Source organism: Terrapene carolina, unplaced genomic scaffold (assembly GCF_002925995.2).
Source record: "Terrapene carolina triunguis isolate 2854851 unplaced genomic scaffold, T_m_triunguis-2.0 Scaffold62, whole genome shotgun sequence".
In the NCBI taxonomy this organism is placed as follows: Eukaryota; Metazoa; Chordata; order Testudines; family Emydidae; genus Terrapene; species Terrapene triunguis.
In genome coordinates, this window is record NW_020664413.1 from 62,844,997 (window position 1) to 62,862,328 (window position 17,332).

At 41.1% G+C, this 17,332-nt stretch overlaps 1 protein-coding gene across 1 annotated transcript in view; it reads right to left on the minus strand.

Moving 5' to 3' along the window:
* Positions 1 to 17,332, minus strand: part of ERBB4 (erb-b2 receptor tyrosine kinase 4) — a 940,185-nt gene that overhangs the window by 287,358 nt on the left and 635,495 nt on the right. Inside the window, exon 4 of the mRNA XM_029910528.1 lies at positions 6,057 to 6,191. Coding sequence (XP_029766388.1) covers positions 6,057 to 6,191 — 135 coding nt within the window. The remainder of the gene's footprint in view (positions 1 to 6,056; positions 6,192 to 17,332) is intronic.

Here is a 17,332-nt window from a genome sequence, read left to right on the forward strand (position 1 = left end):
GATAGATAGATAGATAGATAGATAGATAGATAGATAGATAGATAGATAGAGAAGGTGATTAGCCAGTGGAATAAACTACCCTAGGTGGTGATGGATTCTCCATCTCCTGATGTCTTCAAATCAAAACTGGATGTCTTTCTAAAAGATGCTTAGTCAAACACACAAGTGTTTGGGCTCTATACAGGGTAACAGGATGAACTTTAATGGCCTGTGATATAGAGGAAATCAGACTTCACAATCTAATGGTGCCTTCTGACCTTAAAATCTACAATTCTATGAATAGTCTAAGATGGTATTATTAAAACTCAGGAGGATTTTTTAATCTAATTGTTTCCCTTTAATGCGACATAGATCTCACAGATCAAATAGAAGCAGATAGGGAGTAATCTTTTTTTCTAATCTATAAAACAATGTAAAAAAAATATATACTGCTTCTGAGCTCCATACTGAGATTTCTACTTTGTTACCTGAAGTGAATTATCAGGTGCTATTGTAGATAGCGCAATGACAGAATAGCATAATATTATGTACAATAAACCACTGGAGATACAGTTACACTCCATCAGCTTGAAATTTTTCCCCAAAATTTGCTTATTTCACAACTAATATGGGGCCTGATTTAAAGCCCATTGACTTCAATGGAAATTATTTCACTGACTTCAATAAGCTTTCAATCAGGCCCATAAACCTCAACTCAGGACCGTACTTTAGCATGTGTTTAAGTTTCACTAACTTCAGTGCTGTCCTGTGTAGAGGAGTATTCATGAATAATTTATTACAACATTACTAGTTTAAAAAAATACAAAATGGAAAGCAATTTTAATCTTTCTAAAAAGTTAGTGATTCCACCATGAATATGCATCCAGATAGTTTCAATATTGTTACATGCAGTACTGATTTACTTGAATTTATGCCATTTGCTATGTACAATTATGTTCATCTAATAATTTGGACCCTTCAAGCGTTGCTAAAACAAATTCAAAATCTCAGAGCAAAGCTCTGTCCACTCCAAATTTCTGAGTTTAACCCAGTTTTGTGTCAAATCCTGCAAAATTGCTCACGTTGCAAAACAGGCATGGAGCTAGGGCTCCCTGGGGCTAGGAAAGACATATGAGACTTTATAGGCAAAATGGTAACAGATGCACAGACTACTGCAGCACAAAACAACATGAAGATTCGGTACAACATCATTAGGCAGTTGTCAGGCAGAATAACAAATACCAGCTGACCAGTTCAAGACAATGAGTGCTACTTAACAATGAAGACATCAGAACAATTAAAGATATGTAGGCAGTACTTTAATCAACTACTGAATGCCGAGCCAGTAGTCAATCCCCCAGCTAGAGGAAAGAGAAGATCTGGACATTGAACTAGGACCTGTAACCAGAGTAGAAGTAGAGAGGGCTGTTCATTGGTAAAAAAAAAAAAAAAAAAGTGGAAAGGCACCAGTTCCAGTTAAAATTCCAACAGAGGTTCTTAAGTCAGACTTGAAGAACACAGCAGAAATGTTGGTAGGCGTCTTAGATATATGGGATGAAGAAAAAACACAAACAAGCAGGAAAAGGGCCATATAGTGAAGCTGCCAAAGAAAGTATATCCGACTTCTGCTCCTATGTCAATTGGGCACTTTAGAAAAATCACATCCTTAAGTGCCAGGCCAGAAAAATGTTGGCCTAGGGTTCGCTAACATTGAAGAATATGCCTGAAATAGTAATAATTTTGTAACGTTTCAGACAAAAAGGTATTGTGAAGGGAAAAAAATCACTGAAAATGGTAAATACTATTATTTGAGTGGAAAAATCAGAACATGGGACAAGGATACTCATCCTTAGACCCGGAGCAGTGAAGCAGGTTGGTCCTCTGTTGCAGTATTAGTTTATTACATTTCAGTGATGCACAGTCAGCAGAATGCTGGCAGCTACGAGTTGTATTCTTCTTAAGAACACTACCAACACCAACCAGGTAATTCAAAAGCCTCACATAAGAGTTTTTCTGCATGCATGTGTTGGGAAAATATGATGAGAATGCACCTAAGAAATAAAGTAGCAGCGGCGCTTAGTGTTAATTTACTGGCACTATTGCTACCAGATAGGTTAAAGCTGCTTTGGCCTTTGCAGCTGGCTTCTTAGCACTGATACAACTATGAGAGTCATTGCCCAGGCTGCAGAGAAGGAAAGCAAAGGAGAGTAATTCCTAGAGCCCATGGGCCAAACTCAGCTTTGTCGTAATACCGATGGAAATCAGGAGTGACTGAAGTAGAGCAGCTACAGTGACACAAATTCCACAGCATGGTACTGGTATCACTTCAGAGCATTTTAATTTCATTCAGCTCTCTCTCCTTAATCCTACTCCACTGAGTGCCTTGGGACAGCAGGGGAGGGCTCCAAGTGAAATTATCCCCTGTAGTGGTACTATTGTGCTTCAGGGTTTGTTAGCTGGTCCACACCCTGGGGTGGTGAGCAGCACTGGGCGTCTGGAACAAGGAAGTCAGCCGTGGACTGTGGACGGTGGCTGTGATCTCTACATGGGCATATGGATGCAGGGTCAGGTCAGGAGGTTATAAATGCATTAGCCTGTCTGCTTGAGTTCAATCTGTTCTACTCAGGGAGATCTTGGGTATATTCAGGGACTTGGGAACGGTAGGTGGGGTGGCCAAAACTCGCAATTGTGAGATCCTTGTATCAAGCTAGAGCCACGGCTGGTGAGGAGCAGTGGGGAGCTTTTGTGTTCATTTTTGAGGAGGCTTGATAACACCTCACTGGAGGTGGACAGCATGCTTGCAACCCTTAAATATGCAGAGACCAGACCAAACACTTGGCACTAACAGCCTTGCCAATTATCACCCAGTGTCTAATACGTCCCCTCTGAGGAAGAGTACTGAGGTGATGTAGGAGTAACCAGTCAAAGTATGTTACTGCAGGTTGTCCTCAATTCCTCCAGTCTAGTTTTAGATGTCAGCCCAGCACACAATATAGACAATACTGCTCCCCATAGCTGATGATCTCGTAGCAATGGAGACAGGTAACACATCTGCACAGACTCTATTGAATCTAACAACGGCCTCTGCTATGTCAGCATTGACAACGAGGTTTTGTAGTCATATCTGTGTGATCTTGCAAGAGTAAATGAGGTGGCTCTCCCGTGTGCTATTTCCCTGCTCTGTAACAGATAGTTCGGGGTAGTAAAGGGAATACCCCCTTTCTCCCCAAGTTCTCCCGTAGGATTCTATCTGGTCATCTCTTCTACTTCACGTGTTTCCACCGCAACTAATTAACTTTATTTAATAACTTCCTATATGCACTTAATAAAGGTCTGTGTAGTTTCTAAGATTTGGAGGCACCTGAAGTTTCAGACAAATTCACATAAAACAGTACAACCATCTTGTATCCATAAACAGATAATCACCATACACCCACAGAATCTATGTAAAAAAAAAGATCGAAGTCTTTCTGAAACACTCAGCATACGTTTGATTGGGATAACCCCCAGCTCAGGTTGGTCTGGCTGGGTCCATGTTACCAGTGGATAAGAGTGATCCCTAAATCAAAAGTGAGGCACATATGCCTCATCTTCTGAACTTCTGTACAGACTTCCACTCTGAGGGTCGTATTAAATGTTCAAATCATTTTACCAAGTCCTTTCAGTATCAGCACAAACAACTTGTATTAAGTCTTTTGAAAAGCACCCAGGTAACATATTCACTTTCCCCTAACTCTTGACAGGTGGTAATAACGTTCTCCCATTTCTTTGAGTGATTTGATTTGAAGGCTTTTTTATATACAATTACTTAATTGCAGCTTTTTGAAAAGGGTGACGCCCGCACGTGGAACCTGAATAATATTTCAACAAGTTTTAAGAAGCTGTCATTTGCTCTGATGTCTCCCAAAGTCTCGGTACATTTTGTCATCCCATTTTAGCTATTTTTTTAATACAGTGGGGTTTAGTTTCCTATCTATGCACAATGTGTAGCTAGAGGTGGTTTAGCTTCCCCGGGTACATCAAATATTTATATTACTCCCGTGTTTAATTTGGATAGAATCTGTATTTATTGTACATGGAATTTTATATTTTTGAAAAATACAACTAACTCTACATGGGTCAGAAATGGAGAAAAATATATTGAAATGTGTTCCCACATGGAGGTATTTATGAAGCTGTTATATAACATTCCTCATGCATTTCATTAATAAAACAACATTGGTTAGATTACATTTGTAACTAATATACATGCATCCTATGGTCATGTATTGGCCCTTTCTTGTGTTAAAATTTCAAAAGTAAAGCAAACAGAAGTTAAAGACATAAAGCAGTAGGCCTATATATTTTCATTCTTTTGTCCTGAGGTTGGTAATAATGATTGCTGCATTAATTTAGGATGAGATTTCCATAAGAACTTGGCATTGGCTTAGCTCTGCTTAAACTGAAGTCAATGGTAAAACTCTCAGTGGGTGTACTGAAAAATCCATCCTTAAATGTCTCATTCATTGCATTGTTTTTTGTTGACAAATGCAAAAGCCAAACAAGGAAAACAAAATCAAAACAAGAGAGAAATTGCAATTAAGTCTGCTGCTTGTTGCAGTGGGTCACTCTTAAGAAGTTCTTTCTATTTCAAAAGGTTATACTGATTTGATTCCTTATACTTAAAATGGGGGAAGATCAGTGGGGAATTCTCTAACAAAATGGAATGAACTTTTTAAGTGCCACTACTGTAGCTGTATAAATCAGAGACAAATAAAGGTGCCTGCTGGGAGGCAGAAGCTGTTGATCAGCTCCTGAGTGGAGGATGCAGGAACAATGAAATCTGACAGGTTCCTGGAGGAAATGAATGCTCACAGCTGACTATGAGACTTGATCCCTGTATTTCAAGCAGTTGTGTTCTCTTTTTTCCGGTTGGGAGGGAAGACAGACGGGGAAAGGCCATCTCACTCTTGGCGCTATATAAGCTATTACAGTGTGAAGAACAAGTACATGTGTTCACAATGGATTCTTCTTTATGAATATGGGCACAAATCCTGTGATTCTTACCCAGGGTGCAGTTTTGTTCTGCACTTTTACCTTTAAGCCTCCTTTGCTCCCATCCAGTTTGGAGCTGCTGCAGAGGCGAGCAGTGCCATCAGTATAACTTAGCTAGCCCTTGGAGACTGCCTAAGATATGGTAGCCTGTCCTCATTGCCCAATATCCCTACAGAAATATATGGGCTCCAGCCCTGCCCCTTGACACCTTCAACAAACCCTGATACTGGGGCTTGTGGCAGGGCTCTCCCAGGTCTCATACATTTACATCCAGAGGTGCCAGGTTCAATCCCTGCAGATGACAGCCCACACTGGGTTACATAATCATACTCTATTCTGAATGTAATTTGCTCCATTACGTACCATTTGCACCTAGCACCACTGTTCCACTACCACCTCTGCACGTTAGGTTTCATATTATTACTATAGCATGGGGTGGGGGGAATAATAGCGGTACTGAGAAATAGGTCTCTTTTCCCCCAAAATATTATTGATTAATGATTCCTTAGTGCTGGAGGAATATGTCAACTGGTTAATACAATTCTACATATGCTCAAAGTCTGGGAAAGCAGGAAACATTCTGTTTAAAAACACTTGGTTACTTTTTTTCCTGTGTGTCCTTTGTATTGCTGGGATTATACAAGAAAACAGTTCATTTATCATCTAAAGTAATAATAACCCTGTGTTTGTACCATAATTACTACAGCAACTAATTATGATGTCACAAGCAGGGGATTGTGACGTAAGGCAGAGAATAAGCAGTAGGAGCAAAGAAATCCTAACAATACAGATCCTGTCTTCACATCAGCATCTCTAGTAATAAATAGGAAAGGAAAAAAAATACAGAAAATACACATGTAAAAAGAATCGCCTCTAGACAAAACATTTTTCCAAAGGAGTCAATGAATTTTTAAAGAACGGACAGTAAGGAAGGAGAATTTGCTAACAGTCTTCTAAAGCAGGATCCATGGAATACCTGGGACTACATTTATATTATGTCATGATGTGCTCTCCACAAGGCTGGAAATAAAACCAATACTTACATCCTGAGCTGCCATTTGTTGGAACCAAAGTGAAGTTGGAAGCCCGTGGGTTACGCACGATATCCTGCCAATGAATGGTGTCGGCGTAGCAAAGAAACTTGTTCTGGCCAACGTATACCCCTCCATTCAGTATTTCTGTATCAAAGAAGAAGACAACAAATTCTTCAGCATTAAGATGTACAGCTGATTAAATATACCACTGCTTCTAGGGGTGGGGAAGTAACATTGATTTTAAATGCGAGTATTATGGCTAAAATCCCTTGTAACTCTCTGAAAATTGAAGGGCAAACAGCTAGAAGAATTTGAAAACTTAGACCATCTATTTACACACAAAAGAGTCCCGATGAAGATAGCCACAAATTACAGAGCAAGCTCTTCACATCAGTCATACAAAGGGATTTGACAGTCTCCAGATGAGTTTGTGGGAACAACGCCTGCTGTTCTAGTCTACTCAGGAATGTACCCTTCATTTATTTGGAGGAGGGGAGGTGGAAATGTCCAAGATTTTGTTGAGATAAAATAATGAAATGATACGCTCTTCTAGTCAGAATCAAACATGCACAATCCCATGCTGTAAATGTAATTAAAAATATATGAACTAAATGGTCTTACTGGCAGTGGGAAGATAGGAATTCTCTTATTTAGGACTGGTAGAATTTGGTGCATGTGTCATGACCACTGAAAAGCATGTTCTGTGATTACACTGGCATGCAGTCTATCTGAACGGTTATCTTCATTCTATTCTCTACTGATAAGAGACGGTTCTATGCACGACTTGCCAACTCTCAGGTTAAATACTCTAGAGTCTTCTATGATAAAGGCCACATTCTCTCATGCACCTGAAATACAGTAGCGGAGAAAAGCTGTGTGTTTGTGGACCACACTTTGGCCTTATGGGCCAGGTTCTGGACGCCAGACACAGCTCTTTTGTCCTTCCTCAGACAACTAAGAATTCTCCTGACCAATACCACCACCACCCTTGCAGCCCTTCGCATAACGGGTATATGCAGGGGAGTGGAAATAGACAGAGTATTAGGATTGGGCCACATGTTATCACGAGGGTAACAGAAATACCCTCTCTCCTTTCAAGTGCATGTCTTCTCAACCATATATTTAATGTCTAGTTATCAGCAATTAATTATTTTTTCCATCTAAACTGTTTTATGATGGAAAATTGGGGGTTTTGACAAAAGGATTTTTGTGTGTGAAAATGTTGGCTTCAATTTCTCATCGAAAAACCAAAACACCCAAACCCAGACACATTTTGATTTGGGAGCTGCAGTTCTCCCCATTCATCTCTATGGGCTGTGCTTCTCAACAGGATTGCCTCTCCTATGATGCACCATGATCAGGGACTCCCTTGAGGCATTGCCACTTCTCATTAGGGAGACTATGGTGCATAAGTGAGAATTGTAGTCTCACTAGGGAGCCCAGTCTATAGAGTAGAATGGGATCATGAGGCACCCGGACTACAACTTCCATAAGGCCCTTTGGCAGCATTTGCAAATCAAACCAAGATATTTCAGTTTCCAGACAAAATATTTTGGTTTTTGAATTTCTGGTGAAAAAAAATGAAATTTTCCTTGGAGAATTTAGATGAAAACTTTTCTTTCCACTTTTGTCAAAATTTTCCATGAAAAAAAGCTCAGTAAACACCATTGATTATATCCCCCAAAATATTTTGCATTCCCTTGATGAAAGTCTCCTATTCTTGGAGAGTTGTCATCAGAAAAGGTGACCTATAGCTCCCAAAATTGAGTTTTGTAATTGAAACTGGTTCAGTAAAAGATTCTGCATCTCCCGCTTTGTTCTTTTTCAAAACAAGTCGGTAAGATGAAACTCATCTGCTTTTACCCAAAATACACAGAAGATCCATTATGGAAAACTCTAGGGGTGAGAGATTTGGTGCTGTGCCTCCAAGTGGCACGGCACAGAACTCACAGCACAAGGCAAGGAAGGGCTCAGATGGCTTTGCACCATCCTGAATGGGCTGCTCCAGGGGGTAAAGTTGTCCTTGAAGTAACAGGCAACACCGAGAAGCCGTCTTAATGAACGCAGCCTATCCCCAGTCCGTGTGGACGGCAGCACAGCCCAGAATCTCTGCAGTGACATCTATGTGCTCCATCCCTGCTCTGAAACGCACCTTCCGTTACTGAGGACACCATGTATGCCAGGGCTTTTGATGGGGTCCTTGGTAGGGTGACCATATTTACCAAAGTAAAATTGGGACACAGTGCAGGGCTGGCCTGAGCCACCTGGCATCCTGAGCCCCACCTGTACCCCACACAGGGCTGTCCTGAGCCACTTGGCGTTGCTGCTCGCCCAAGCCCCACGCTACTCGGGACTGGGGCTGACCACCCAAGCCCTGCACCGCCCTGGGCTGGCTGCCTGGGACTGGGGCTGAGGTTGACCGCCTGAGCCCTGGGCTGTCTGCCCAAGACCCACCACCCAGCACCTCGTGTCGCCACTGGCCTCCCCAAATGTTTCTCTTTTTTGGCTAAACTGGGAATTTGTTCCATTTGCTCTTGCCAACTGATCAGAGCAACTTGCAACTGGGACAAATGCCCATTTTTGCCAGAAAAGTCAGGACGTCCAGGACAGGGCTTAAAAAGGGGGACTGTCCCAGCCAAAACAGGACATATGGTCACCCTAGTCCTTGGGCAACATGCAGCTGTCCTCAGAAATCCTTCCCCAGCTTACAGCCCCCTTTACTCTGCTCCAGTCCTTTTCCCTGGCATAAAGGGGCCAGAGCGGGAGTGAGGCTCTCACTTTTGGGGGCTTTAACCTGATAGTGGTAATGTTTCCTTGAACGTAAGAATTGTAATTTACAGCAGTGCAAGCAAGAGAAAAACAGCCAAGTAGCCAGAGAAAGGCAGACAAAAACCCTACAGACTTTCCCCTCTACAAAACACCCGAGGTTCCTTTTCCCTGAACTCTTCTAGCAGATTAGACTAGGAAATAGAATGACAGGTCCCTTAGTGCAGGTTATGCTCTTTAACTGTGCAGATAGGAGCTAATCCATGTACAAGAAGTATTAGAAAGTGATACTCAAATTGGAAATGTACTTTAAATATAACTTACTGAAATAAAATCTTTTTTACTGTTTGTCCTCTTTGTTTCTAAAATATTTTTTGCTAATTTGTGAAGTTATTAGTATCTAGTCATTACATAATTTCTGTGGCAATGCTTACTTTTTTTTAAGCATTCCTTATTTCTCTGTCTCCTTAAAGGCCTGATTCCTCAAATCTCAATAGAGAAGGCTATTCTACTCGAGATAGAAGCAGCAGCAGCAGGATTTCTTTTCAGAACAATTGCTTTTCACCTTCCAGAAATCCTGTTGGTTCCACTGTTTCCTTTCTTGTTTTCCAGTGTTTCAAAGCACTGGACAAACTTTTAGCCACGTGACTCATCATTACTCTCATAGGTAAGAGCTGTGGAGTTAAAACCCCATGAGCCACTCAGTGTCACAGATGCAAGTCCTAGCAAAGAAAATTTGAAGGTTACTTACTAATGGCATCTTAGAATGACATTAACGGGTGCTATTGCTGCTAGGAGTGGCATCCTTCTTAAGGACACATTAAAAGTAAATCTTGCCTACTTTGCCGATGATTAAGGTTATTTGTAGTCTACAGATCCAGAGCAAATCTTTAAAAACGTCTCAGGGGAATATTAACATCTACAAACAAGAAGAAAATAAGACCCTGCATTTTTCACTACGAATATTAGGATTTACATATCATATAAAGGAGATAGTCTGCATAAAATAACATATTAAATAAGGGATCACATGCAAACTCCTCCTTCCTCCACATTAATCAGTTACCGGTATTGACATTTATTTCTAGGAAACCTTTGGTTTAAGAGCTTGTCTTTTCCACTGAAAAAGGGCTTAAAATGGAGACAATAATAACTATTTTGCACAGAAAGGAATCCAGATTAGAGGTAGACTACTGATCTGTCTATATGATATTCTTATGATCCCTGACATATCCCGCACAGCAGCTGTTAGCAATTCTGTCCCAAGAGAAAGGCAGGATTTAGCAGGACTTTTGAAAACATGGTTAGCGACCATTTCTCCTTTTTATCCCATCGACACACGATTAGCAAATCTGCCCCAAATCCTAATCCAAAACAATATTGTCTGACATACATTGAAGATCTACCTTCATCTCCTGCTAAACATTTACAAATGGATTTTAAATAGTGTTGCTAACAATTGATATATCCAAATACCTGCCAAAGACATAATTTATTTATACATGCATTCACTTGACAATGCTTATCAAAAATGGCCTCAATTTGCTTGATAGGAAACTTCTGTACATTCTGATACACTCAATAGCCCTTTATTCTAATATAGTTCCACTAGTTTCAATGGGGCTACATGTAGAGTAAGAAGCTATTAATTGTGAATAAGGGTTTAAGAATCAGGCCCCTTTCCTGCAACTACAATGAATCACAAGCTGTCACAAATGTTAACTCAAGGTAAACGTAAAAAGTTCTCTGACTTCTATTAGCAACCCTTCATTTCAATAATAAGCATTGCACTCATAGACTTTGAGGTCAGAAGTGACCATTGTGATCAGCTGGTTTGACCTTCCGTTCACTGCAAGCCACAGAACCTCACCCCACTCCTTGTCTGCCCTGGCCTTTCTTAGAACCAGATTCTGATACCCTTATTTCCCAAAGAATAGTCCTCCTGTCCAAGGATTATCTCACTGAAGTTAACAAGGTGACTCATGAAGGAAAACACTCGTAAACTGGACAAAGGATCTCAGAATCTGGCCTTTGCAAATAAGAAAGCTAATTCAAGTTCCGAGGCTCGTTTTTTCCTTCAAATACTTTTGCTCTCCTCCTCCCTTTCTGTTGAATACACACTCACTCCTCCTCTTCAGTTTGCTCTCTTCTTTGTCCTCTTGAGCCAGGTCCTCAGCTGGTGCAAATCAGCCCAACTCCATTGACTTCTGTGGAGCGACATTTGATTTACACAGGCTCAGGCATCTGGCCCCAATGCGATTTGCTTCCTGCTGCTCTTTTACCAAGAACAATACTTGGAAAGACCTAATACACCCTGATACGTGTTAAGCAAATGAAGCACAACTGTAATCAATATACAATAGAGTTACAGTATAATGAACTCATCATCATAAAGTCATCATCTAATTTTAATTTACTGCACTGAAAGCAAGAGATAATGTTAAACAATAAACAAAAGGAAAAAAGGCAGAGATTCCAGATTATGAAAACAAGTTGGTAGAGAAACGTGGACCAAAAAATAAAATACTGACAGACTTCCCCCCCCCCCCCCCATATGAAACACCTGAAGTTCCTTTTCGCTGAACTCTTTCTGGGAGATTAGAGTAGGAAATGGAATGACGGCTCCCTTAGTGCATTTTATGCTCTTTAACTGTGCAGATAGGAGCTAATTTCTGTACAAGAAGCACTGGAAAGAGATGTTCACAATGGGAATGTATTTTAAATTTATCATTTACTTAAATATCATAATTTGTAGCTTTTGTCCTCTTTTGCTTTTAAAATCCTTTTTGCAAATTTGGAAAGTTATTAGTGTCTAATCATTGCACTTCTGCCTAATATAGCAGGTATAGCACTCTAAGTTTGGTCCTCTGCTGCCTGAAATACCCAATATATTGGGTAAAAGTCAGCCTCAGAGTTTCCACCAGGGGAGATTTACAAAGTGGGATAAAGGATTCTGGAGCACAAGTCCTGTTGGCTACGTTAGGTGTTTTTGAAAATCTGCCCTGAGATTTGGCTCTAAAAAGAGCACCGTCTTTCACTCCAGCATAAAGGCTGCAACAGATTCTGAGAGCAGAGAATAGCCCCACCTACTCTTGACACTTGATTCTGAACTGAATGGAAAATCTTTATCATCATTACTAGAGCTACTTGACTGGTACAAAAATAAAAGGGGGGGGGGGGAAATCCTGTCACTCCAATATTTTCTTAAAATGAAGCACCAAGTTCAGTTTGTTATGAGTCATGGGGACACTGTACTTGTTATTTGCAGAGCTGCCAGTCGTTTGAGACAAAAATAAATATTTATGAATCTCTAATATTTTATGAATGATTATTCACCCAGAATGTCAGACCAGAAATGAGCAACCCATAATATCTGCTCCTTAAAAAGTTTCAATCGGCCAATAATGGAGCAGAACTCTTACCATGGGACTTAGGTAACCTATCACACAACATTAGTAACTCACAGCTAAAGCAAACAGTTCACAGACAACCAACAGGGCAAAAATGTCTCATGCAGAGAATATGTATGAAAAATGAGCAGATGAGAACATCAGGATCAGTTTATAACTGGTTTGCTAATTACCAAAAGTGGGTAAATCCATCACAAATATTATTTGTAATGAACAGCTTGACCAGCTTTAACCTTTACCATGGAATGGCAGTGGTGATGTTAGCAACGTCATTGTAGAATAAGTCAGAAGTATGAAGGAAAAAAACTCTTATAAAAAAGCACATATGATCAATATAATAGAAAAAATATAATTGAACAGTAGGTGAAGGAAAAGGCTTTTGTTGCATCCCTTCCCCCATCTTTGTCTGCACATTGTTTAGACTGTAAGTTCTCTGGGGCAGGGACCTCTCTTCTTATCCATCTGTTCAAGCAACACAAGAAAGGCTCTTCTCCTGAACAGTCACAAATGACCTGTCAGCACAATCACTGATGTTCTACTTCTCCCAGTTTCCTGTCCAGATTAAGGTAGTGAGGTATTTTCAGATCCCGTAAGGTATCCTTAACTGCGAGCAACTCTGACTGCTTTCACTCCTATTTCAAATGGAGGCTGCGTGTGCCTTTCTGAGAGGCAAATCTGGTCCTAAATATTTTCTCCATTGGATCTAAAAGTGATATTACTACTCCAGATTAAAAATTAAAGTTCTACCTTGGGATTTATCAAATCAGATGGCAAGGCAAGAGAGAGAGAGAGAGAGAGAGAGAGACCATGTTTTTGTTAGCATTTTATTTTTAAGGAGGGTGGGGAATTGTAAGTATTCAATAGGGCATAAGGATGTCGTCAAACATCCACTGTAACCAGTCAGAAGAGAGATTGCAAATCTGAATTTCAGAAACAAAACTGGAGACCATCTTATACCTCCTAAGAGTTTTCTCTGGAAAGCTCTGTTTCACAGTTTATCATGCAAGATGTATCCTACACATACAAATTAGATATTCCAGGCTGAGGCTGTCTGTCCTTAATTTTCAAGGCCAGCATCCATTACCGTTGTTGATACCTCTCCGGATGCTGACATTGTCACATCTTCCCCATTATCACCCACCGATCTGTTGTCATATACTGTATTACTCTTACAACCTTGTCATATTTCATCCAGGAAGCTGAATACATCACCTCCGGAATGGCTTTGGCCTAGAAATTTCATGCCTGCTCCCTAAACCAAATCGTTTGAGCTACTAGCACAGTGGATTGCTGATGGCCCACTGGGAAAACACTTCAGGTCCATTATTAATAAGCTATGTCTTTAAAGGGTAATGAGAACTGGGTGGTTTAGGAGAAAATAGCTCATCCATCATCAATCAAGATCTGAAGTTTCTGTACAGATGATTTAAGAAGAGTTGGACTGTGTAAAATTGAAATGTCACATTTGTATTGGGGAAATGGGGGCAGTTGGATAATGAAAATGAGAGATTTAACCTTCTGTATTTCGGCTCAATGACCATAGTCAAAAGCCTATGGATGCGGATGCTGCGTATCAACTAGAAACCCCGGACAGCCTTCCATCTCAATTATACAATTTCAAGTCAAGATTATCTGGGTCATTAGCTGGAAGCCAGTTCAAAGCTTGGCGGCAATGGCAAAATATTCTTTATTTCTTTTCCACTGTGTTCAGTGAGACATGCCGACCATGCATGGGGCCAAATTTTCTAAGCGCACAGCAACCGTCCGCTCCCATTGTAGCACCTATGGCCAGATTTTCAAAATCATTCAGCATTCAACATGGAGGCTAACAGGGAGCTGAGCTCTTTTGAAAACCTGGGCCCACTGATGGGTGCTGGGATCTTTTGAAAATTCTGGTCCCAAGTACACAAAGTCAAATTAATATTAAATGCATAGCACATACTTGCCCCGCCTGGTTTTGGTTTCAGTTTTTTATGGTTACAGTGCAGAGGGAAATCAGGTTTTAATTGATACGCAGGCTGACCGGGCCTTTTTTAAAGGCGAGTCTTTCATCCAGCACAATAATACAACATTTAAACAGACGAAACACATTATTTCAGCCTTTAGCAGTAAACATGCTGGGTTTCCATCACCTGTTCCATGCATCTTCTGTATTTGCAGGGAGTTGTAGATTAGCGTATAGCTGAATGTTGGGTCAATGGGCCTCATTCTCGGTGGACCTTGTGCAGTTATTTGCACCAGTGCACAGTGAGTCTGAAGCACTATCGCCCTGATTTTGCACTAGTGTAAATGACTGTGGAAGGGTCATGGCAATGGAGAGTCAGAGCAAATAACTGGAGACAACAACAGAAGCAGCTAAATGAAGCAAATAGAGCAAAAAAGACTTTACCTATTATCATCTTGTTCTGAGCCACAGGGCTTAAGAGCATGATTAAAGGTAAAATCCTCACATAGTCTCTCTTGTTATAGTTTTATCTCATCTGGGGTTTCATTCCTGTTGCTGAACTTGCATTATTGTGACTTAGGCTTGGTCTACACTTACCCCCCCAAGTCGAAGTAAGGTACGCAAATTCAGCTACGTGAATAACGTAGCTGAATTCGACATACCTTACTTCGAACTTACCGCAGTTCAGACGCGGTCCACACGCGGCAGGCAGGCTCCCCATCGACTCCGCGGTACTCCTCTCGTTGAGCTGGAGTACCGCAGTCGACGGCGAGCACTTCCTGGCTCGATTTATCGCGTCCAGACCAGACGCGATAAATCGAACCCGGAACTTCGATTGCCAGCCGTCGAACTACCCGGTAAGTGTAGACTAGCCCTTACAGTAAATCAGTGGATACCTTCTTAAAGGACGTGTGAGAAATGAATTAGGAGGTGACTGTTTCTTTAATCTCCTCCTCCCTTTTCCTAGCCTGCTGCACACTCCCACTTTCCACAGTGCTGCTCTCACCCCTTCCATCAAAATCGAAAAGAAAACCAGTCTGCACTACTGCCTTTCTTCACTGGTATCCAAGTGAGTTGGGATCATTTTCATGTTAGGCAGGTCACTCAACCACTGAGTTCCCCTAGGATAAATGGGAAGAGTAAAAGCGTAGCTAGCTCACAGGCATGTTAGTGAGGCCAAATTCATTAAAGCAAGGTACCATGAAATTCTTGAATGGAAGGTGCTCCAAAAGTGTCAAGTATTAATTATCATCATCATTATTGTTATTGACAACAACCCACGACTGCCTGGTTCACCTCACTCTCATCTCTGTGACCTCCAGGTGGACCAAAACTCAGCAGCTAAAACCTTTTTCCTTCCGTTCTGACCATGTCTTCCCACTCCACATAATCTGCTTTGATCTGGTAACTGATGGACCAACTCTACAAATTCAACTCAACTCCACATTCCCCACTTTCACAAGGCAGGGTTACTGCAGGAGAATAGTTATGCGATCATGTAATTACAGACTGCATTATAATGTAGACACATGGGGACCTGAATTAAAGTTGCACAGGCAACCTCAATTCTGGCATTTTCAAACTTCTGAGTGCTTCATTTTACAATCTTAACATTCTTTTAAGGTAGTTTCTTAGAAAATATACATATATGGCACTATAAGAAGGATTAATCGTAACAGTCATAAGTACAATAGAAATGTTTATCTTTAAACAACTTCTCTTCCTGCTTTCATAAAGGCGTTTGCCATTTTTATCGTGCAATTTCGGCAACAAATATAATCTAACAGAAAAAGCAAAGGAAAGAAATATATCTTATTTTCATGTGTGTGACATGTTGTAAAATAAGTGATAAAGTATTCATCACACAGAATCTATGTCTGTGTCACTGTTCATACTCCCATGCCGGGGACAGACAGATTTCCACCCCCTGCTGCTTCAGGAATGAAAGAATTGCTGCCCATTAGGTCTCAAAATCTTTTGGCTTCTGTTTTCAAAAAAAAAAATGAAATCAAGTTATTCAAGTGATAATGAGTCTCTGATAAAGTTTAACCAAGTGTCTATGGATGGTACCACTTTAAAGGCTGATGCCAATAAGAGACATGCTGCTGCTAAATATGAAGGGCAGTACTGCTCCAACAGTCAGAGACAAATGGTCGGTTTGTTTGTAACACCTATTACCAAAAGACAAAGATTTAAGGTAAGGGTGTGTTTGCACTAAGGTAAGCAGCTTGCTCTAGGGAATAACTAGGTGGATTATGCTGTCTCGCAGATGCAAACAGCTTGTTATTTCACCTGTATATAAGAAAGGTGAGAGAGGCTCTGTGAGAGATGGAGCGGACCTAGGGTGTGGGCTGAGAAGTCAAGAGGAAGGAACCTTAAGCTCATCTTATTTTTCTTTTTTTTTGTTGGAAGGGAGCAATTTTGGACACTGCATAACATGTGGACTGTGACCGTAGAGCAGGGGCGGGTGCTCACAGTCACCGGTAAATATCTCACCCAAACGACAACACAGCAGTTTGTTCCTTCCTAATAATTTCTCTTTTAACACACGATTATTTGATTGTGCTCATCTTAGCGACTCACGGACAATAGCAAATTGCTGCCGCACTAAAAGGATTTTCGTGACAAAAAACACAGCTGTGGCCCTCTGAACATCTCACAGCTGATAAATCTGTTGAATTTCAAGTGTGTCACTTCCCTAATCCCCTTCTCTGCTCTCAGCCAGCTACTCCCTGTTGGCTGAGCGCTGGTAGGGCAGCAGGGAGAGGGGAGGAGGAGATGAAGCTTGCCTGCCCAAAGAGCACTGACTAAGAGAAGGAACTGCAGTGGAATCTTGCCTCCTCCCAAAATCCCCACTGGAAGCCAGCAGGTCTGTGAGAAAGGCTTGACAGAGGGACCATAGGTGTGTCACGATCAGATCTCCCAGAATTGGGAGTAGTTGCTCCTGTCTATTAACAGTTCTCAGGTGATAATCCTGCCGGGCACTACCCAGTATTTCTGTGAGCCCACCGTCCAAAGTAGCTAACCCAGTGTGTCCCTGGCAGTCTCCTTTCACATGTTCGGGGCTCCTGGTGCCAAGTGTCCTATAACACCATTTAATAAAAGATACACGGGACTTGTTGTCACATGTTCTGCTTCCCACTCCATGGGACATTTAAAATTCC